Here is a 23,131-nt window from a genome sequence, read left to right as displayed (position 1 = left end):
GCCCATGGTCACTCTTGAGCCATGGACACCTTGTCACCACAGAGCCCCTCCCAGCCCACCCAGAGCTGTGTGCTGAGAGCCCTTGGACTCCTGTGGGCTCCTCCCCGATTTCTGCCTGCAGGAACAGCTTGTGGGGTTAATGCTTAGGTGGGATTCCCTGAAAGGTGCTTTTCACAGGTGGCAGGAAGGTCTCAGATAAGGTCACACATCTTAAAACAAAGGCACCCCCCGAGCTGTCCAGGCAGCACTTGTGAGCACAGTATTGATCAGGAATTCCTGAGCAGAGCCATGCCTAAACTGGAGCTCCCTGTTGAGCAGGATGGCATTTTGGTCTGAGCCCAGTGCTCATAGACTCAGGTATTGACCAACTCCCTTCTGCCAAGGGACCCACGAGACAAATCTTTAAAACATGAGCAGATGATTCCTGGATTGTGACCAAACCCTCCCAGCCAGGCCATGAAGCTGAGTGCAGGGTGGGAAGAGCATGGGGAATGCGAGCTGCAAAACAGTTAAACCCTTCTCTGAAGCCTCTGATGCCACATTATTTGCATGATTCACAGTTAACAGATGGGCTTCTGCCTATACTGAGGGGGGACCAGTTCTTCAATTACCATCATTAAATAATAATCATGACCGTTTATACTGAAAGGAAAACAATTTTGTGATGACCCCATTACACCAATTTTTGTTTCCTTGGTTTGTTTGTTTTAATTCCAGTCTCAGGGAAGAAAATCTCTTTTCTCAGTCCTCATTTACAGAATATGCAGCTGAGAGAGCTCTGCTCACCCACACACTTTAACATTTCAGATAGCAGCACTTCCATGCAGGACTGGATGAACTCTTTCTAAACCTGTCTGGAGGAAACATGGTTGAAATCTTCACAGCAGAAGAGTGAAAAACAGTGATAGATGCAAACACTGCCATCTCTGCTCTGCCACCCATTTCCACTGCATTTTTGAGGAAATCCTCTGTTTGGATGCATCTGTTCTGTACAGGAGAGCACAGCACAGGAATCCTGACCTGCTGCCAGTTGTACTGAAAGAGTTATCATAGTTTAAACTTAAAAAAAAAATCTTACAAGTGATACAAAATCCATTCAGGTGTTTCTCTTTAATCCCTTCTCAACAGCAGGGATCCCTCTCTTGCCATGGCTCCCTAAGCACTGCTCTGGCTTCCACCCCAATGCATTTGTACCTCAGTATCTGCCATTTGCTCACACAGAGCCCATGTGTTGCCCTGTGCAATGTTATTCCACTTTATTCTGCTGCACTGAGGCAATGAGCAGAGAGTTAAGTGACATCAACCAATCCTGAAATCCTTTCTGATTCATGGGGAGCCCAGTTGTGTCGTAATTGAGATGGTCACAATGCAAAGCATCACTCCATTTTCAGAAGGCTTCAAAACCTGCTTCACTATAGCATGCACACTTTTTATACATTCTTACAAAACTCATCAGTTTACATATTGGTTAGAAGAGACAAACAAAGTGCTTATTTGGAATAGGCAGTTGCAGGTTGCTCTTATTTATCCTTCTTTCTTTCTTGGTTTCTATGTCAATGACCTTGGTAGAAAATTCTTTCAGGGGTAAACATAGATCCTCTGATCAAACTTCTCTCTGGCTCACAGAAGTTGCTGTAAAACCTCTTCCACACACTTGGTGCTTGGGGAGTGCTGAAGAGGAGAGCAGGCAGGATGAAGATGTGAATAACAGCTGCACAGTTCCCAATTTGTTTCACGTGGGCCATCTTTATACAACAATTTTTAACTTGTGCTGTTTTCATGCGAGAGTGGAGACAGGATGTCAGCCCAGACAGCCCCTCAGTCTGAGCTGTGGCAGCAATTCCTATACATTCCTACTGAATATAAATGGGGGGATGTTTCCTTTTGATGCCTTTGTTTGTCTAATAGCAGTCACATGTTCCCTCTTCTCCAGCCTCTGGGTCAGTAGCAGAACATTCTCACTGGCCAGTTCCACTTAATTATTGTTCATTTTTGGTGAAGAAAAGAATAAACATCCCTGTGTGATTCTGCTTAACTGATGTGCCTGGTTATTAATAGCCAGTTTTGGTCCCCCTTCTAGCCTATGTGCCACAAAATATATTTCCCTTCTGTCTCCAGCATCAAGCTGTCTGGGAAGAAACTGTTCTGTGAAAACACTGGACAAAAAGCTTATTGAACAACCCTTCCTTTTGAACAGAAGACTGATCTCTCTTTTTATTTTTAGCCTTTTAACAACAAATGTTGCTTTATTGCCTCACTTTTCATAGATGAAGACATGTTTTCAATTCGGACAGAGATCCCTACCCAGAAAGATTCACCACATGGTTCTGCACGGCCACTTGGTCTTTTTACTCTGCCTTGCTCTACACAACCTCAGTGAAAGCAGGTTTTATCCATGCTCCAGATTGCCTTTGCAGCAAGTCCCAGCTTCTAAAACCCCAGAAAACTTCTAAACTTCTAAAACTTCTCCAGTGCCCGGGCATCAGCTCCAAACTCTGACCATTCTGCCGCATGGATCTTGTGCTGGAATCAGGTGATGCTCTGTGGAGGAGAGAGGGGCTTTTGTCCTCCCAGTGGCCAGCTGAGATGTCCCTGGCTGCAGGGAGGACACTGGAAAGTGACAGGGTGTGGATGCCAGGCTGCTGCTGGAGATGGGCTTTTGTCCCTCTGGTATTTGAGCAGCAGTGCCCAGGCTAAGGGACATTTCAACATCCCGGGTCAGCTCTCCACACGTGACTCCCCCTGCAATTGTGAAGGCATTCAAGCCTTCTCTGGCAATGGCTTTGGGGCGTGTGAGGTTTGTGTCAGTGTCTATTCAGTGCCAGTGCTGTTCTCTGTAAAGCTTTCAAATACTCTATTTCCACTTCTGGAAGGGAGAAGAGCTTTCTGTCTTACCCACTAATGCCAGCAAAATCCCTGTTCCCATTCCCAAGGATTTTAGTCCTGTGCTACAGGGAGGACAAGGCACATTATCTGCTTTTGCATACAATTTATTATCAACATTTCTTCCTGCTTCAGCTCTGCTTCTGATGACAGGCTCAAAATAACAAAGGAAAAGAGTAGCAAGTGCAGGAATAATGTGCTGAATTGCTGGTGTCTTTCTTAAGCTGCACCAGGAGCATGTAGAACCTGTGTGTGATGTTCTGGGGCTCCCAGCAGAGGCCAGTCCTGCAAAGATTATCCTGGGAATAAACATATACATTAAAATGGGATCACAATGTAAGAGAATAGACCTCGGAGGGCCACTGCTTCAGAATGAGGAAATCTCCACAGCCATGAGCTTGGAGCAGACTCAGGACCATCAGCTATGAGATTTCTGTAGAAATTTCCATGTGTGGACCCCACCAGACTGCAGCAGTGCCCTGCCTGGTTTAATGCAAACAGTAGAATTAATCATACAGATAACTGTGAGAGAGCAGCTTAAATTCCACTGGGGATCAGTAAAGTCCAGTCACTGAAGAAGAACTTTACAACACCCTGCAGTGTAATCAACTCTGCTGATTTAAATATAAGTCCTCTGAAGGGAATTTAAATCTCTGAATCTTATTGAACCAGCTGATGTCCTTTCAAGAAGAAGGAAGATTCGTACCACTACTTTTTCTACTCATAAAATGCCTCTTGCCCTTTCACATTTTGAGATATTTCATTTTCAGCGCCTATAATTCCACAAGGTACCTTCACGTTGTGTAAAACACACAGATACTTTGCAGTGCATGACCTGTGGTATAGAAGCTGCCTTCTCCCATCAAATATTTCCTGTAGGCAGGAAAATACTTTTTAAAAGGAAATAAGACAATCTGGAATTCTTTCCTGCTCTTTGTCCCAGGAAAGCACAATATGAGACCTGATGGTAAGACAAGGTCCACAAAAGAATAAATATTTTCAAAGGAATCCAAGACAAGGTCCACAAAAGAATAACTCTTTTCAAAGGAATCCTGTGTTAATAGAACCTGGCACATCAGTCTCTGCATTCACACGTTCCTGTGTGAGGAAATCATGACTGTCACTTTCAGAGACACATCCTGTTCTTTCTGGTGGTGGGAGATTGAGGTCTTGCTCAGATCTGCTGACATGTGAGGATTCTCTTTGTTGCCCTGCTTGTGGCTGTCACAGCACATCAGCTTCATTACCAGCTGAGGTAAGATTTGTTTTATGAGCCTGACAAGAAATGTTGAAGTGTCTGAGGTGCTTGGGACAATTCATCTGAGAAAGAGGGTGAGTTCCTTGCACAGGGAAAATGCTTGTCTGCTGGGAAGAGCTACAGCTGAAGGGAGAGCAGATGTACAGAAGAATTCCATCACAAATGATTGCACCATGTCATTTTTCCTTAATAACCTTGGCCTGGCATGGCCAGGTGAGGGATGCAGCTGCCAAGCTGACATTTCCCTCAGGAAATGCTCTGTCCCTCACCTGGTTCCCCCCCCCTCCCTTCACTTGCAAAATCTTTGATAATTAAATCACTGTGAAGGCAAATGATCTGTTGGTATAATTCCTTTGATAATTCAGCCTAAGCCCCACATTTCTCTTTGCACAAACGAAATTAGCTCTGCTCACAAAAGATCTGCTCCTGAGCTACCTGCTCACTCACACAATCCCTTTCCTAATTAGATGGCTGATACAGCAAAGCATGGCTTTCTTCCCAGCACAGGGAAACCAAAAAGGTGCTTTTCACTGGAGAGGTCCTGGAGACCCCGATGTAAAGGAGAGGGAGAGATTAATTTCTGATTTATTGCTCTTTTTCTCCCATCACTCAGCTATGCTTCCTTTTCTTTAGTGTGTGTTTCTAAGAACTGAATGAAGTTTTTATAAATCCCTATTTGGAGAAGAAGAGCAGCAGCCAGGTTTGGCCTGGAGAGCACAGACCTTTTGACAAATATACCTTTTTGAAGAAGAGCAGCATCCAGGTTTGGCCTGGAGAGCACAGCCTTTCCCCTTGTAGCTGGAAGAGCTGCTCTGGAAGAGCCAGCAGACACTTTTTTCCCCCTTTGCATCCCAGTCCAACTGCTCCAGAGGGAAGCAGCACCTGCAGGGAGGGTTCCACTTGAAACAAACCCCATGGACATGCTTTCTGCTGTTGCTGTCCATGGATGGGCATCAGAAATCCATCGGAAATCAGAGAGGTGTAAAGGTCCTTGGCTCTGCACCCTTCCCCCGGGGCAGGTGGTATCAAACTGCATTCTCCAACCACGAATCCCCAAACCTCTCTGGGACTGCAGAGATAAAAGCAATCCTCTCTGTAATTAATATGTTTGATAGGTAATGGACAACCAGGTAAAACGCAGGAGATGCAAGTCACGGCACAAGTGGCTGAGGATGGCAGTGAGAGAGGGGGGGAGAGCAGCAGCCAAGCAGGGAATGGGCTGGGATAGGAACTGCTTGTAGCTCACAGTGCAGGCTCATGGGCACTCCAGAAGAAAGGGGCAACTGAAAATCAACACCCCAAAAGCTGTAGCTGACATAAAAGGGTCCTGCTGCAGCATCAGCACTGCCAGAACCTTACAGCATGGGCAACCAGCACCCACCTGGGGCTGACAAACAGCCCAAGGATGAGCTGTTGTCCCAGCCTCACTGCTCAGATTTTACAGCAGCTTCAGAAGCAGCTGTCATGCTTTGTCCCTGACCAACAAAACCAGATGAACCCTGACCTGATCCAGCTTCCAGTTCGTGGCTGGCTAAATCAGAGTTAGCTGCAGGCCTCTGGTGATACATTTCCTCCTAGAATCAGCCCAAATGAGCACATTTTAATTTGGGAGGAAAGGCAGATCTCTTTGTTGGGTTTAACCTAAAACTCCAGCTTGCCTATCATTTACAGGGAAGGCTTTGTTGTCCCGTGCTTCCAGAGCAAGGGCCCCCAGCTCAGCAGCACAGCACTGCTGCATCAGCTCTCTGCAGGCATGACCCTCACGTGTGGCTTCAACACTGGAACAATTTTCTTCAGGGAGCCTGAGGGAATCAGGAAGGAGAAATGGGGGAAGCATCCATTACAAGCCTTGACTTCTGAAGAAGAGAGTTATAAAAACAGGAGTTCATACTACAGAGAGTACCACAGGCTGGCTGATATCCTCACACCAACTGAAGGCAAACCCAGCTTTCCTGGCTTCTCTATTCAGATTTTGCCTGTAACCCATTGAAACACAAAGGGCTTAGACTTTAGGAGCCCATAATGGCTGAAGAGAGGAATAAACACATTGTACAGCAGGGTACCACAAAGCTTACATACTTTTGAAGTGTTACAATTTCTCTACCACACCCTACCAGTATCAGCAAACACTAGGAAAAGAACAAGGAAATCATCCCTTTGATTTAAAGTACTCTGAACGGCCAGATCTGGCCTTTGTTTAAGAATCATTGAAGTTGGAAAAGACTTTCATATTCATCAAGTCCAACCTTTAACTGAATACCACCATAGTACAGGATTTTTAACCTGAAAAGGAAAAAAGTGTTTTGGGCTGTGCAAAAGGCCTGGCTTCACTTGAGTGCTTTTTGTGCTGTAGTATCAGAATAAGGCAAGGGAAATCTGTGTGATGACTTGTGCCAAAGATGCCAGGCAGTTCTATAGAACTCCCTTAGCAAGTGAGGCAATCTTTGTTGCTGCAAGCACGGCAGAGAACAGTGTGTTGTGATGTCCCTGCTGTCATTTTGGTGTTCAAATCTGCTATTTTCACTGCAGAGGGATTTCCTGACTCAGTGCAGTGAGGTTAAGAACTTCCCTGAATGACTGGTTCTCTCATTTTTTCCCCTCTAATGTTGCTCTCAGGTTAACTCTCCTTTCCCTGTCTTCATGTGAGCAAACAGACTGAAAATATTTCCTGCAGCTTCCAACTGTGCTTGCTCTTAGTGAAACATCAATTCCAGGCTCTTTAAGAGCAGCTCTCCCTCAGCTTGCTCCTTCCCTTGCTCTCCCTTCTCTCCAGGCTGTGCATGTGCTCCCTGCTCGAAGTCACCCTGCTCCGAGCCTCGCGGGCACCCGAGCGACGCTGGCACGGGGCCACCTCACACTCCAGATGGCTGCCACTTGCTGCTTCTGCCAGGGGCTCAGGTGACCAGCTCATTATTCCAGACACAAATCCAACGCTCCTCACGTCAGGGAATGGTCACAGGAGGAGGAGGTGCTGCCTGCTTCCCTCCTGAAGGACGTGTTCACCGCTACTGAAGACATCTTTGTTTAGCATCATCTGAATCTGCTCCAGGGCTTCCCTGGCTGAGGCATGGAGCAGGCTGCTGCTAACAAAGGTGTAGTAGCACCTCTCCTTCTTGCAACTGCTGTTCTGGTGATGACTGCCACTTTGGGGCTGGTTATTCTTGGTTTTATCCACCCTGTGGTTTGTGTTTTTTTTTTTTTCCAGCTGGTGTGGCGAACACAAAGGAACCAAAAGCTCTTTTGCCAGCTGGTGTGATGCAACCTCTCCCAGCTTCTGAGCAGCTTGCTGGTGCTTTTTTGGAAGGGGACTGCTCTACTCACATTGTGTTCTTTGTCTCGGTGCTCTAGAAATGTGGATTTAGGGCTTTAGGTCTTGTATGTTGTGATTTTGCTTATGGATCCCATTGTACCCTCTGGAGACCTCACAGCACCAGAGATTCTGCAGTAGGGCAGCCAAACCAATGAATACTTTTTTTCCTGCTGTGGCTGAAACCAGTATGGGCTGGCCACAGCAAAAAAGTTATCCTGGAGTGTAGGCACACTGGGTCACTGGGATGGGGCTGTGTGTGGCACACAGTTTGTGTCACTGTCACTGGGGCTGTGTGTGGCACACAGTCTGTGTCACTGGGGCTGTGTGTGGCACAGTTTGTGTCACTGGGATGGGGCTGTGTGTGGCACAGTTTGTGTCACTGGGATGGGGCTGTGTGTGGCACACAGTTTGTGTCACTGGGATGGGGCTGTGTGTGGCACAGTTTGTGTCACTGGGATGGGGCTGTGTGTGGCACAGTTTGTGTCACTGGGATGGGGCTGTGTGTGGCACAGTCTGTGTCACTGGGGCTGTGTGTGGCACAGTTTGGGTCACTGGGATGGGGCTGTGTGTGGCACACAGTTTGTGTCACTGGGATGGGGCTGTGTGTGGCACAGTTTGTGTCACTGGGATGGGGCTGTGTGTGGCACAGTTTGTGTCACTGGGGCTGTGTGTGGCACAGTTTGGGTCACTGGGATGGGGCTGTGTCCCAGCCTCATCCCCAGTGGGCACAGCTGTGAGGAGCAGGTGAGCAGCATTGGCAGCAAGGAGCCATGGAGTGCCCAGGGGCACTGAGCAACCACCAAAGGGAGCAGAGGGCACACAGAGCCATGCATGAACATGAGGGTATAAAAGGCTGGGCTGAAGAACAAGAAGGGTGGGTGCTTGCAGCCTTCTGTGGTTTGGGGTTGCTCTGTGTATTGTGGCTCTCTTGACTGTGACATATGCTGCAGCACTGGAACCAGTTCTTATTGATGGGAAAGTAAATGGGGGCATGTGGAAAGGTCAGTGCATGGGCATGTGTGTGCAGAGAGTCTAGAAAATGGTGCCACTTTCTGGGATGCCCACATCCAGCTGGACTGTGGCTAAACTGGAGAGAGGAGTTCAGGTGGGGAGTAGCCAAGTTGAAAGTGTGATGAGTGATTGCTTCATATTAGCAAGTATAATTTGGGTTTGAGCTCTCCATTCCTTTGGGGCAAAGGGATGCACGAAGATGTTTGGGAAATGCAAGACAGAGAACAATTATTATGCAAAGGAGGGGCTCAGAGAGCCCCCAGAGGATCATAAGATAAAGCTGAGCTCTACCTCCTCTGTAACTTGAAGTTAGTTTTGGGAAGCCAGAATTAGGAAAAGCCCAAGAGATTGTGTATGCTCGTCCTGGGACTTTTCCAGCTCCTGTCACTGTGGCAGAAACACAGAAATGCCACCTACCACATCCCACAGCTGTGAGCTGTGCCCACCCTGCCACAGCTATGCTCCAACACCCAACACCTGACCCAACACGACCCCTGCTCTGCAACAAATCCAATGTGTGCAGTGACACAGCTGCCATCCACGGCCTTCTAAATCCTGCAGTGGATTAGAAATGTATTTATAGGAGCTGAGATGAATATTAATAAGTAGTTCCTCCCTGAAATCTAAATGTCTCCTAAAATCACCAGCTTTTCAGCCAACATAAATTAGCATAAAACTACTGCTAATCTCTGTCCTGGGTGAGGGGTTGGAAAGCAGCCCTGCAGCACAGCAACTCAGAGTCTAATTAAAAGCACCAGCTCAATCAGTAGTTCAGTGGATGGGACCTCCTGTCTATTAATTAGCTGGATGTTGCTGTAATCTCACCCCTCACCAGACAGATCACTCATATCCCCTTTAATGACTCCAAGTGGTCACTACAAGTCCTTCTAGATGTGTTTGCCACAGCAGTTCCTTTGTCCTGTGGAGGGATAGTCAATAGTTGGTCTCTTCTCAAGAAAACTCACATTGGTGAAGATATGCCTGGGTTTGGGGTTTGTTCAAGTGCTGGGAAGCCTGAGCAGTCTTCCCCATTTCATATCTAAATTCTCCACTTTGTAGATGTAGAAGCACATGTTTAAGAACAGTCTGGACTCTAATCTGAGCAGATCTCTCTCATGTAGGCACAGTCACCAGACAGGCACCTCGAGCCAGCTCTTTCTCAGCACAGAGCTGAGCCATTGACAGAAACATGAGGGAAAAGCATGTGGGCTGTGGCTTGTCTGAATTCCTGCTCTAGTTTCAGTCCTTGGGGTCCTGCTGTGTCCCTGGGCACCCTGGTCCTGTGGCTGTGGTGAGAATTGCTCCTTCAAAACAGGCAGCACAGCAAATCTGCAGGGAACATCAGACCTGCCCCCTAACAGCCTCTGAAAGTCCAGGAGGACTCAGCTTAAAGCACTACTGAAAATGTTTCTGCATCTAAACCCTAATCAGAAGTTGTTGGAGGAAGAGGGAAATATGAACAGTAATTCACTGCATAAAGTAGGAGCTTGTGGGAATCCAGGACTTCCCTCCGGCTGCCCTGGCTGTCTTGAGACCCTGGCAGGGGGCTCAGAGACCTTGGCACAAAGTCAAAAACACCTGTGGCTTCCATTTTAGCCCGTGGAAAAAGCTGCCAACTTTGTGTGAGGAATTACACGCCACAAGGGTTTGAGTAGTGTGGTAGGTGAATTAACACAGGGTGAAAAAGTAGAATTTTAAGGTTTTAAAAGAAGGGGTTCAAGGGGACAAGATGGAGAGATCTGGGTGTGTCCTCACCTTCTTCTCCCTCTCCTTGCCCTCCATGTCTTGGTGTGATGGTGACACTTTTCTGTTGGTTTAAGGCAGAGACACACTGTCCAACATCAATGACAGATATTGGCACATTATTGTAAACATAGCACACACAGTTTTTAGGGGGGAGTCTGCTGCAGACTGACCTGCTAGACAGACCACAGCTCCTTGGGAAAGCATGTTATAGATAAGAGAAAATAAACGACCTTGAGAAGCCGACCCTACGCATTCCAACTTCTTCTTTGGCTGTGCAGGCTGGGAAGCGAGGACTTCTGCATTCTCAGGGTCACCTCGATCACCAGAGCCCCGAGAGGAGCTCTTCTAGAGCTGGCTGAAATGAATTCCTGGGCATGGGGATGTGAGAAGATGGGCTGAGTGCAGATGGATTTATGCTGCCTGAAATGCCAGTGTGTGAGTTCAACGCTGTGCTTTGGGCAGCACTGCTCAAAGGAAACCACCTGCATCCAGCCTGCAGGGTGGGAGTGGAGAGGCACAGTGGCACTGCTAAATCACAGTGATCAGTGAGCACACGGCAGTGGGGTGAACTTCCGTGTGCTAGCACTGAGAGGTCAGCAGCAATTCCATGGGATGAGTTAAGGGCTATTGAAATGGTTAAGAATTCCATGGAATGAGTTAAATACCCATTGTTGAAATAGGTGTTTTGGGGAGTACCATGAAAGTATCTACTGCAGAGTGGCTGGCTAGAGTCTAAAACACCCAGGTGTTCTCTTCAGCCTCTGAGCTCCTTCAGAGGTTTGGCTGCAGTGGCACAGTGTGGAGTCTTTGCTTCTTTTCTGCCAGGGTCACGGTTAAATGCCCAATGTGAGATGCCATTTCTCATTGGGACTCAGACATTTATTGGTTCTTATCTATGTCACAGTCTCACCAACCCTGAGTTCTGCAGCACTTCACTCTGACAAACTGAAAATGGAGCCCCATCTCTCTCTCTACAAGGCCTTTTAAGGATAAACTGTCCAATTAAGAAATAACACCTGAATTATTTTTACTTTTAACCCAATAACCATCCACCTGTGCCTGCAGTGCAGACTTGTTTATCCAATTACACAAAACCACCCAAACCCATGGAGAAGAAGGTGGAGAAGAAGGAACAGCCTCCACCCAAAAAACCTCCACCTTGCTTTATATATATATCACTATATTCTAAACCCTTAAACCACCATGCGATATCACACACTTCTATTCCAGCTCCACACCCACAATCCCACTTCTATCATTCCATTTTGGAAGCTTCTCCACGGCCTCAGGTCGAATGCAGTGTTCTCCTGGGGGTCAGTGCCTGCCAGCACAGAAAGTCGGAAATTCTCAGCAGCCAGGGTTCCAGCAGCACAGAACTTGCCCCTCTGAGGCACGGAGGGCAGCTGGTCCCCGGGGCTGTGGCAGCCCGTGGCTGTGGCAGCTGCTGGCACCGCAAACCCTTCCTGGGTTGCCATCTGCTGGCACCGCACTTAACTGCTGCCGGCCGGGGCCGCAGAGGGGACACTACAAAACGGGACAAAAGCTAAAGTCTCCTGGAACTCCTTTCATTCAAGTATCTTCGCTTGCTCTGACCCCGTAAGGCGCATTAGAGCTGTTTCAATGCAATATTGACTAAGCTAAAACTCCATTTATGGAGGTTTTCCCCCCAGAAATAGCTCAAATTATAAACTGGTATAGCCTAAGGAAGGGCTATTCTGCTTCTGATCCTGTCAGGCAGTAACCATTCCGAATTATTTGAGAGAAGCTGTACAGGGGGAGAAAGATGTCATGAAAGGCTCGTGGGTGGAGATAAGACCAGGGAGATCACTCAGCAATTGCTGTCACGGGCAAAACAGATTCGTCTTGGGGAAATTAATTATTACAAATCAAATCAGAGCAGGGCAGCGAGAAATAAAAGCAAATAATGAAACACCTTCTCCCTACCCCTCCCTTCCCGGGCCCAGCTTCTCTCCTCCTCTCACATACTCTCCCTCTTCTCTGGTGTTGTGCAGTTTTTGTTGTTGTTTTTTTTTTTTTTTTTTTCACATTTTTAAATGCATTATCCCGGGGCCGCTGCTGCCGGCACTGGTGGTGGCGGTGTCTGCCTGTCACCCCCGTGTCCTTGCTCCCGTGTGCAGGGTCCCGGCCGCGCTGTGGTGAGCAGCAGCGATGCCAGCCCGAGCTGGGGTGGCTGTCCCCTGTCCCGCTGCTCGGTGTCACCGCAGGGTGGCACCGCTGTCGCCTCGCACGGGAGGTGGCACCGCAGGTCCCGCCGGGGGACGAGCCTGGCGCGGACGCTGCTCCGAGGGCACAGGGCTGTGGCAGGCACATTTCTCTCTCTCTCTTAGGATTTTTCATAAAGCTACACAGAGAGAAATGAAAGAGAAAACAGTTTCTATTTCTGCTCCTTGCTTTTCCCGTGTGGAATGTGTTTGGAGAATTGTTTACCTGGGGTGATTGTCTGATTGGATTCTGGTGAGGATTGTTTGAGCCTGGTGGCCAGTCAGCTCCACCTGTGTCTGGACTCTCGAGGGAGGGTCACGAGTTGAGAATTAGTTAGATATGGTAGTTAGAAAAGCAGGTATGTAGTTTTAATATCTTCCTTTATATAGTATATTAATGTATTATAGCATAGTTCTAATAAAGAAATCATTCAGCCTTCTGAACTAAGTCAGACATCACTGTTCTTCCCATTGGGTTTGCCAACATCTGCAACACAGGGCAGGCCCTTTTGGGCACAGAACTCACAAGAATTGGTGCCTCACAAATATTTCCTGTCCTTTCTTCCGCGCTCACAGGGACACAGCGGCCACTGATGTCACTCTGTCTGTGAGTGGGATGAGTTAAAGGCTCATTGAAATGAGTTTTTTGGGGAGTACCACAAAGGTGTCTCTGCTGCAGAGTGGTTGGTTGGAGGCTCAAACACCCAGGTGTTCTCTTTAGCAGGGATGTGTGACATAATTAGGGTAATTATAATTACCATATATAATTATTTTATTAATAATTATAAAAATATAGTAATTAGCACTGCAGAGAGCACAACCAGACCTCCCTGCAGGAGGCCTGGAATGGATGTCCTGTCCCACAGTGAAGTGAGGGAAAAGTGCCATGAGGAAGCAAATGAAAGCATCTCTGCTGGAGATGGCTGGGCCTAAAAGTGAGACAAGCCCTGCCTTTCACAGCTCTCTGCCAGGTTATGGCCACAGCCTGAGCCCACAAACTGGAGATTTGGGCTGGTCAGCAGAGCTGAGGCTGCAGGACGAGCACAGTGCAACCAGTCATGGCCTTGGCCAGGGCCGTTCATGCTGGGTGGGCCTGCAGTTGAGCTGGGTTTGGGCTATCTGGGCAGAGTGCTCCCTGTGCTTTCAGGGCTCAGAAACGTAAGGATCAAATGGAAAATATTTGTTGGGTTGCCTAGAGAGTGGAAGTCACCTCATCCAACAGGCAGTTTGGGTTTCTAATTGGAAACAGAATAATATTTCGGCTCAGAGCAGCAGAGCACTTCATGGATACAAAGAACAAAACAATGGCCTGTCAGTGCTGGTGGCTCACCCTGTTTCTGCAGTGGGGCTGCAGTCAGCTGAGCTGCCTTCCTCTGGAAGTCAGAGCAAAGCAGGAGCTGGGCAAAAGCAGCGGCTGTAGCAATTATATAATAACACACCATTATCCCACGGCACAAAGGTGGGATGGGCACATTCTGCTGGGATTTAATGTACACACAGCACTGGGAACTGAGGCCAGCTGCTGCAGGAGAGCCTTGCCTTTGCAGTTTGGCTGCTCCAATGAAAGAGATGACTGTGGTTACAGCCCACAGGGCGCTGGGTAAAGTCAGGCTGCTGCTGATACCATTTTCTGGCAGCTAGCCAGGATTGAAACTCATCTTTATCTTTTTTTTTTTTTTTCACTACCACAGCATTTCATCAGTTGATTTTCTGGCTTGAGCCACTTGCCCCGTGCATCCCATGTAGAGACAGTGCTCAGACTCACACTGAGTGAATTTACACACTGCACAGTCAGTGGTTCTAGGGCTTGTTTCCCTGGAGTTTGGGGCCACAGGAAACAGCCATATTTCCTTGTGATTCCTTGCAAGTAGCTGCTCTTTGGCTCCAGCTCTGTGGTGACTGATAACTCTCAGAATGGATTTTAACTGGAAACCTGCTTTTTTTTTTTCTTTTAGTGCCTGAGCAGCTGCTGTCCTTGCTCAATGTGAATGTTTACATAGCTGATGTTGGGTAACCTTAGGAGAGCTTGTGGAATCAGAAATGTGCTTGACAGCACCTTCAGACAAGAGCAGGAATTTCTTCTTGACCTGGCTCTTCATCCAAACTTTGTCATACCAATCCTGATGTTCTGATATGGTTCTCATTCCCCTGTTCAGTTATTCTGTGGTTCACAAAGTTTTCCAGGCTGGGAATTTCATCAAATAATCTGGGAGCAGTGTGTGCCCCTCTGGGAGGGTTTCCTAATGAACAGAACCTGCCTAACCTGAAGATAAAATAGCATCAGAACCATCTCTGTGGAGTTTCTGGTGTTGGCTTCTTGTCCAGCAGCTCCTACAATCATCTCCTACTCCCCTGCAATGTTAGAAAGGACTTTTCCAGCAAGCTGCAGATGTTCACAAGGTAAAAGGGTACTACTTCTTTTCCTACCAAGGTGAGTGCCAAAGTCATTGTCTCTCTGCTGGATGATGCTTCTCTCCACTGATCTGTGCAGGGACATTAATGATGCTCAGTGCTTATCTCTTGATGGTCTCGCTGTAGACAGGGAGAACTTCTGCCTGAAGCCACCTCTCACCTCTCAGCACAGCTCTGGTGTGTGTGGAGGGAGCAGGGGAAGAGCTGCAGAAGTTCAGCTCGGAGTTTCAGTACCTGAAATAAAGCTTTTCAGAAGGCAGAGTGTCCCACGACGTTTCCATACTGTAACCTTTGCTTTAAAGATTAAAACCACACAGGGATCCATCTATGCAGGCCTTCAGGAGGTGTTTTAGAAATCCCTGGGTGCCTCAGTAGCTGTTTGGCTCAGGGCTTTGCATGTCAGGATGTGTTTGGAACCTGCTTCCTCCCTGTGCTCAGGGGTGCCTTGTAAACAACAGGGTATTGCCGGCTGCTGTGTGCCAGACCCAGGAATTACGGGAGGAGAAAACCAGATTGGGTTCCGTTTGAGGCAGAGCTTGCAGTGCTGGCTCTCCTTGCTGGGGAAAGGGGGCTGAAGATGCTGACCTTGTACTTGCAGTGTTTAATTGTTCCTCCATCCTGTCAGACTGAGATTCTGTGTCTCTCTGGCGTGAGGGACCCCAGTTCATTGATGTTTAAACAATGGCCTTTCAGTGTGCTCCTAATTTGCATGAGACTTGGGGCAGATAAGCTTTTCTTTTGATGTAGCTAAATGAGTTTTCTCATTGCTGTATCTACCTCTAAATGCCAGTACAGATGCAAAGCACCGATTATCAATAGTTTATTGTAGGTACATGATACGTGTGCCTGAGGAACAATAGCAAAATAGCTGGGGAATATTTGCTGCCGTGAAAAAAGATCACCATTCATTAGTGCTGTCTGTATTTTTAGGATAAAACAGATTGGAACCATCTTCTGAAAAGAGTAAAACAGGCACAAAAGCTTTCTCTACCCGCTCTCCTACCTCTTCATTCCTTCTCCACTACCCTATTCCTAGGACGCTAATCCAGCTAATCCTGCAGCCCCTGTTGGGCTTGGTCTGGGATGACATTTACCGAGTGCACTGAGTGGACGTCTCATGGAAAACAACTTCTGAAACGGTCTGTTGTTGGGATTTCTATGCTTTTAAAATGAGCTGTTCAGGTATCTTTTACAAATGCTTCCCCAGTGTCACCTGACTTCACTGTCACTGCCTTCAGAGTGACAGAAAGGATCTGGGTTTGAAAGGAAACATCTTGCACTTCCAACTTGAATGTGACATGATTCCCCGTGATGGTTTTGATGGGATTTTCCTTTCTATCACTTAGATTTCCACCAGGCAAGTCCTTCAAGCCAGGGTTACACTCAGCAGGCATTTTGAGAGAGGCTGGCAATCAGGTGTTCAGTTACAATTACTGTATAAAATGAAATTATCGAGACGTTATTAAATTCTTGGTCACAAGTCTCCTAACTACTATGATGCAGCCCATGGACAACCTTGGAAAAAGGAGAATTTGGGTGTTTTGCTGTTCCATTTGTCATGACCTTGGCTGGGGCTCACAGACCATGTATCACCCATAATTTGGTCAGCACTAATGTACTGACAAGCTCAGAGGGGTTCTGCACATCCCCCGGGTACAGGCAGTGCATGAGGCAGGCATAGCCACGGATTTCTGCAAGATTTGCACTTTGATTTTAAGGCAAAACGCTGCCACAGAGCTGCCACCAGAATCTGGCTCGTGGAACTGGCTGGCTCTGGGCAGAGTTCACCCAAAATACACAGGGGGTGTGCTGGGGTGGGGTGCTTCACTTCCTGCTGACAGGGAATTTCTTTCCAGCTGGGAAAGATTTATTAATTGTAGTGGTTTGTTGTAGAAGGGAGGGGATTGAGCCAGAAGAGATCTAGTGCTGAAGGTATTTTTCTTTCGGATGACTGTTGTGGGGTTTAATGCTTTGTTGTATCTGGATGTGTTTGGAATACCTTGAGTTTATTGAGCTGCACAGTTTCCAGATACTCAGCACAGAAAATGGCCTTTTCCCTTTCAGCCTGCTTCCTGATGGTCCCTCAGAGGATGCAAAGGCTCCCAGATTTCAGAAATACTCAAAGCTAAAGTCACCTGCTGAGATTGCCACGGGTGTGGGGCTGCCATGCCCTGACTCAGCACAGCCTGTGGGGTGTGGAGGAGTGGCAGGTCCCACCCAGGGGACGCTGCTGCTGTGGGCCCTCCTGAGCAGTCCCACACCGAGGTGGCCTCAGAGCCCAGCTGCTTCTTCCACCCTCTCCTCCTTCCTCACACTGAAAACTTTGTCCCTGCTCCTCCCTGGAGGTTCCAGTGGTTGAAGGGTTCAGTCCTTCAACCTCAAGATCTGAGCAGCCCCTGCAGATGTTTCCAAGGCTTGCAGAGGGGGAGCTGCTCTGGAGGTGACCCTCCACCCTTCTCTCCCCAGTGGCTGGGCTGACTTTGGCTCTCCAGCTTTGGTATTTAAAAGACTTTCAGATGTGTGTGGTCCCGATAAAAATAAATCTCCAAAGGAAACAAATGTTATGTGGTGAAAGTCTGCCAAGTCCCCATTGCTCATTAGCTCGTAGTATTCTGTAGGAGGAACTTAACTCCATAGCCTGATACAGGATAACTCTTTGATGAACTCTCAGCTCTTTTGAAGATTCAAATTTAAAGGACGTTGCTCGATAGGGTCGAGATTGAGCCATTGACTTGATGGGATTTCAGCTGTGAGTGCCTTGACACACTTGTCAGACCCCTGAAAGAACAACTTGTCGTTTCAGAGAGTTTTGGTGTTTAAGTTACATCAAGCAGAGCTTTGACAGCAGTGATCAGGGATGACAATTTCCAAATTGTCCAGAACCACAGAGGTTAAAATAACAAATATAACTAAACACGTGCTTCTAAATAGACTGACTTGGAGATGTTGATCCAAGACTTCCTTCTAACCCAGTGATCCCTTGGTTTTTCTGTGATTCTGTGGCACAGCCAGACCTTGGCTGCTTATCACCCTAACTTTTATCCTCTTCAGACAATGTGCTGTGCTACCAGAGGCAATTTTTATAGAAGTCAGGAAGTTGCATAGCGAAGCAACGGGGCATTGACATAGAGTATTTGAGACTGCAGCTCCTAGTGATGCTAGGAACTGGATTTGCTAGGTGTATGTGAAGAAGTTAGTACACAGCATTCACACAACCCCTGTCACCTGCAGTCTGTCCCTTTGCAAAGTGTCACAGTTGCTCAGCAATGTCAACAAACATGTATTTATACGGATTTAGTTACACAGGCAAAAGTCTAAATATTACCTTCCTGGAGGAAAGATGATTCACCTGATTTAAATTAGATAATTTAATCTGGAAAGCTACATTTATCTTTCCTTTGCAGCTAGATGATGGGAAGTGGAATTTTCTTTCCAATTCTCAATCCATCACGCTGCCTAAAATTGTTTAGATTATGATGTCTCAGAGGGTGAGTCTCTTCTGATGGAAATATGTTTTGACTGGCATTAACTCCTTAAGGCCAGGGAAGAAGCTCTGAAGAAGAAATGAAGTCAGAAGCAGGCCCTTGCTTTCCTCGAGAAACTGCTGCTTATTTCTGTGCTGCTGTCTGTGGTCTGAGGTGATTCTGTTCTCACTTGGAGAGAAGCAAATATGGTGTGATTTCACTGAGGACATGTGAAATCAGTCTGGCTCCAGGGCTCTTCACCTCTGATGGTGCTCTGGCTTGTGAGATCCTCCTGATCTTGAGGCAAGATTAAAGGAGGACACACTGGAGGTGTTTTGGGCACTGTTTAGGAGGAACTCGAGGTTTTACCCAAGATGAACATGACCATGATTTGCTGTAGAAACCTTATCCTTCAGCCAGGGACAAATTCCAGTTGTCTTGTTGGAGTAATTCTGTTAAAGTGCTTCGCAAAGGAGGTGCCTGTGCTTCAAAAAGCTTCTGCCCCTGTGCTGAGCAGCCGTGTCCATGCAGACACGCTCCTCTCACAGCAGCTATGGGCTGGGATGCAGAAAGAAGAGCCACCTGTTAATGATGCTTGACACCCTTTGCTGTCCTCAAACTTCCCATACAAGTCAAATGTGGGAGACTGACACATTGTGGTACAATTCCACCTGGGTCTACATCATCCTGCCTGGTTACTTTGGTGCAGTACCTGGATCCTGAGCCATCATCCCAAAAATCTTCCTCTTCTCTGTCAAAGCTGTTGTGCCACTGAAGGCTGAATGAAGACTCTCCTTTTCTCTATTCTTGCTGCTGCTGTATTTGGCACATGCTGAATGATTTATATTTTTGGCAAATTTTTAAAGCACGGGCAGATTTATATTTACAGAAGTGTTGTGTTAGAGGAAAGAATTGTTAATTCTGGACAGATTAAGCTCCTGGTGATGAACAGCCAGGAATTATCTAATTAAGAAAATAGGACCAAATGGGAAGGACAAGGTTTGAAGTCCCACATAACCCCTTGCAACTGCATCCAGAAACCCACTGAAATACACCCTGGAGAGGACAGACCCTGTTCTTCCTCTCCAGGGCTAATTCCTGAGGGAGGAGAGCAGCTCTGCCTCCTCTGCAGTGATCTGACCACGCACACAAGGGAGCAGCCAAAAGCTCCAGCAGAGGATGCGTGGGAGCCTTTGAATAAAAGGCTGGTTTCAGGGAATAAGAAACTTTTTACAAATGTCATGTGTGAAAGTTGCTGGCAAACAGAGACAAACTCTCAGTGGGTTTGTGTCAGCGTTGCCTGGACTATCATGCACAGGGCAGACAAAGCTGGAATAAATACTAACTCCTTCTGTGTAAATGTGATACTGCTGTGATGTGCCAAAATGACTACATCTGATGTTTTCACTCGAAACAGACACAGTGTTGTTAGGAAAGATTTCCTTCTACAGATGGGAAAACTCTCCCATTTCCAAATCCCGTTCTTTTCTAACGTAAAGATGAGGCCAGCACCAGTGGGGTTAGGAGCAGGGTTAGTGGTGCTGCAGCATAGAAATCTCCACCCAGAAAGCAGGTGAAAGATTTTGCTGTCAAAGTGAAAGAGCTCAGTACAATTTTTTAACAGCTGGCTCCTCCTGTAATGGAACCAGAAAATAAACTTCTCTTACTGTGGGATATGAGCCACGCTGGATCTGCTGGGTTTAGCTTGTGCTGGATGACTCCATCCCAAAGCCCCTGGGGATTTGAATTCAGCGCTCTGGCTTTGGCTTGTGTCCAATGTTAACAGAGAAAAAGTATTCAGGGGCACCTCATGCAGAACCACCAAGTGAATTCTCCCTTTCTGCTTGCCCAGTGTAAACCACAGACGCTGTGTAAAACCAGCACAGGAGCAGGACTGTGCCCAGTTTCACTGGTCAGAGGTTTTCTCAGTTGCCTTCCTAACGCACAGGAGTCTTGTGCCAGCTCTGTGCCACACTGTGGGACTGTGACTGTGACCCCCCTGTACTGCTAATCCTGTAGGACTGGGGCAATTGTCCTGTGTTTTTTCCTAATTTTGTATTTTTCAGTTGGGCCAGATGATTTCTTGGTACAACTGGATTCAAGGGGAAATTTACATCCTTCCAAACACCACCCCCAAACTTGCCCCTCTAACCTTTTATTTACTGATTTGTTGACCTACCCAGAGCTGGAATCAGCACCCTGTTTTCCCCTCAAACACAGCCTGTGAGCAGACAGCTGATGGTGAGAGTGAAAATCACTGAGGCAAAGTTACCGTGAAGGGATGGAACAAGGCACTAGGACCTAGGAGGCGTCTCATCCACCCTGGCAGGAATTTCTTGCTTGGAGCTCAGACAACAAAGGCAGAGTGAGCCTGGTTTTCTTTCTCTGAGCATCTCCACCCTGCACGCTGAAAACCGGTGAGTAGAGCTTTCCTGAGTGACTTGCATGCAGAAAAGTAACAGGAGGAATCTTTTCTTGGTGCCTTACAGCATCTGCAGTTCATTTTAAAATCAAAACTCCTGCATCCTCTGATTCATTCCCGAAGTTGCTTGGATGTTTCATTGTTCAGTGCATGACACTAGACTGAATCTACCCCAGCTGGCATCGTGGGGGGAACGTTCCCATCTTGGGGTTTCTGTGTGGAATGCCTGCATTGTCATCTGCCTCACTGCAGCCTGGGGACAATGATTTTTTTCTTGCATGGGTCACGCTGACATTGTAAAATACAGGGAAGGAGCTTCATTCTGGCGAGTGTAAAGGGCGGGGATGAGATAGCAACAGCTTTTCCTGGATTTATACCTGGCTGCCAAGTGCTGTCAATCCCCTTTCAGCCCTGTGTTAACATGAGAACCACATACATGAGGTGCATGTGCCTGGTGGAGCCGGGGGAGTGGAAGGGTCTCTATTGCAGGGTTGGGGGGTTCCTTCTCCTTTTGTGTTGGGGTTTGGTGCAGGAGAAAGGTTGTTCTCGAGCATAAACTAGAGACAGTGCAAAATTCCTGCTCGCTGGGTGTCATCTCCAGCCTCGGCTTTTCTGTGCTGGAAGCCCCCGTGCTCAGAACAATGAAAGGTGAGGAGCAGGGGCGGCGTGTCCCTGGGGCACGGGCACGTCCAGCTATTAAATCACTTAGGGCTGGAAGCGGGGGGTGGAAATAGCCCCTTTATTTTCTCCTCCTCATTAAACGGGAGCAAAAATGCGATTCAGAGGAGGCTCGGGCTGAAAAGAGCTTACCGAAGCTGCGTTTCAATGACAGATTTCTCTTTGCAGTCATTTCTTCTTAGAGATGTAGGCTGGTCCTGGGAATTGATTGATGGGCTAGGAGGGGGCTGCGGATAGGGGGAAGGGTGGGCTGGATCTCATTGCTAACCCTTATTGAACAGGCTGTCACAAAGAAACTGCTTATTCCCCTGTGACCATTCTTTCATAAATGCCAGTTTATTCTAATGTTAAACATTCAGATGCTCTGGGTCCTTCCGTGATTCGACAGATTGAAGGGCTGACTTACTGGGATCTCCTTGTTTTCTGTTGCCAAAGGAAACCTCACAGGGCTCAGAGGTTTAATTCATTGCCAACTGGTGTTTGGATGAGTTTTTTGGGGGCTGAGTTGTGATTGCCATGTATCCCTTTGGCCCCAAGTCCCAATTTGCTGCACTTTGAAAACTCCCAGGTGCAGGAGCAGGCAGCTCTCTAGAAACGTGTTCCCTGCCCCCAGTAGCTGGATCCCTTTCAGAATGCGAGGACCCCTCCTACTCTCAGTCCCCAGAATCGATACAAATCTGGGTCAGGGGAGGGGGCGCTTCCCAAATGCATCTGTCCTGCTCCAGACACAGCCTTAGTGTCGTTTTGCTCTCCGGATTGTGGCTCTGCCGGGCTCTAACCCGTCCCTTTGCCCTCCTTCTCTCCCCATCTCCTTCCTGCCCAGCTTCAGATCTTTAGGGTTCACCAAACTATGGAACTTGATTTTGGACACTTTGACGAAAGAGACAAGGCGTCCAGAAACATGCGAGGCACACGGATGAACGGCTTGCCCAGCCCCACTCACAGTGCTCACTGTAGCTTCTACAGAACCCGGACCTTACAGGCGCTGAGTAACGAGAAGAAAGCCAAGAAGGTGCGTTTCTATCGCAACGGGGACCGCTACTTCAAGGGGATTGTATACGCCGTGTCCTCCGACCGCTTCCGAAGTTTTGATGCCCTCCTGGCGGACCTGACCCGGTCCCTGTCCGACAACATTAACCTGCCTCAGGGAGTGCGCTACATTTACACCATCGATGGCTCGCGGAAGATCGGCAGCATGGACGAGCTGGAGGAAGGTAACGAGCATCGCCCGCGGTGCAGTGAGGAGGCGGGGTGGGGAGGGGGCTGCGCCACTCGGGGCTGCCCGCAAGGTCGCGTTTCCCCGGCTCTGGGGGCTGCTGAGCCCCGCTGTGCCCTGCCGGGCGGGTGGCGGTGCGGGTGCCGCCCCCGCCGTGTCCCCAGCGCGGTGCAGATGTGCGGCCGGAGGGGTGTGTCCGGCTCCTGGCCGTGTGTCCGGCTCCTGGCCGTGTGTCCGGATCGTGGCCATGTCCGTGTGTCCGGCTCCTGGCCGTGTCCGTGCCTCGGGGGCTGCCTCAGGGTGTCCCCAGGGCTGTCCGGGCTGGGCTGAGCCCGGCTGTGTTTCCCAATGGGGATAAATGGAAAGGGAAGAGGGGCTGAGGCATTCGTGTAGCGAGTGTGTGATGGGGGTGGGACGGGTTTGTGCGCTCTGTGTATGAATTTTGGGGTATGGTGCACACGATGTGTGTGCAGAGGGGTGTGGTCAGGGCACCTGGGCGTGTGGAGAGG

The 23,131-nt window shown here is 48.1% G+C and overlaps 1 protein-coding gene across 4 annotated transcripts in view; it reads left to right on the top strand.

The window, feature by feature from the left end:
- The first annotated feature begins 22,253 nt into the window (after positions 1–22,253).
- The window catches only part of DCX (doublecortin), a 63,544-nt gene continuing 62,666 nt past the window's right edge, over positions 22,254–23,131 (top strand). For 3 of the 4 annotated variants that reach the window (XM_053955751.1, XM_053955749.1, XM_053955750.1), the window contains exon 1: positions 22,257–22,620. In XM_053955751.1, the coding sequence (XP_053811726.1) occupies positions 22,257–22,620 (364 nt within the window). Of the gene's footprint in view, positions 22,621–23,131 lie in introns of all 4 variants that reach the window. The other variant, XM_053955753.1, reaches the window with a different exon arrangement.

Source organism: Vidua chalybeata, chromosome 14, assembly GCF_026979565.1.
Source record: "Vidua chalybeata isolate OUT-0048 chromosome 14, bVidCha1 merged haplotype, whole genome shotgun sequence".
Classification (NCBI taxonomy): domain Eukaryota; kingdom Metazoa; phylum Chordata; class Aves; order Passeriformes; family Viduidae; genus Vidua; species Vidua chalybeata.
This window is presented reverse-complemented; position numbering and strand designations above follow the sequence as displayed.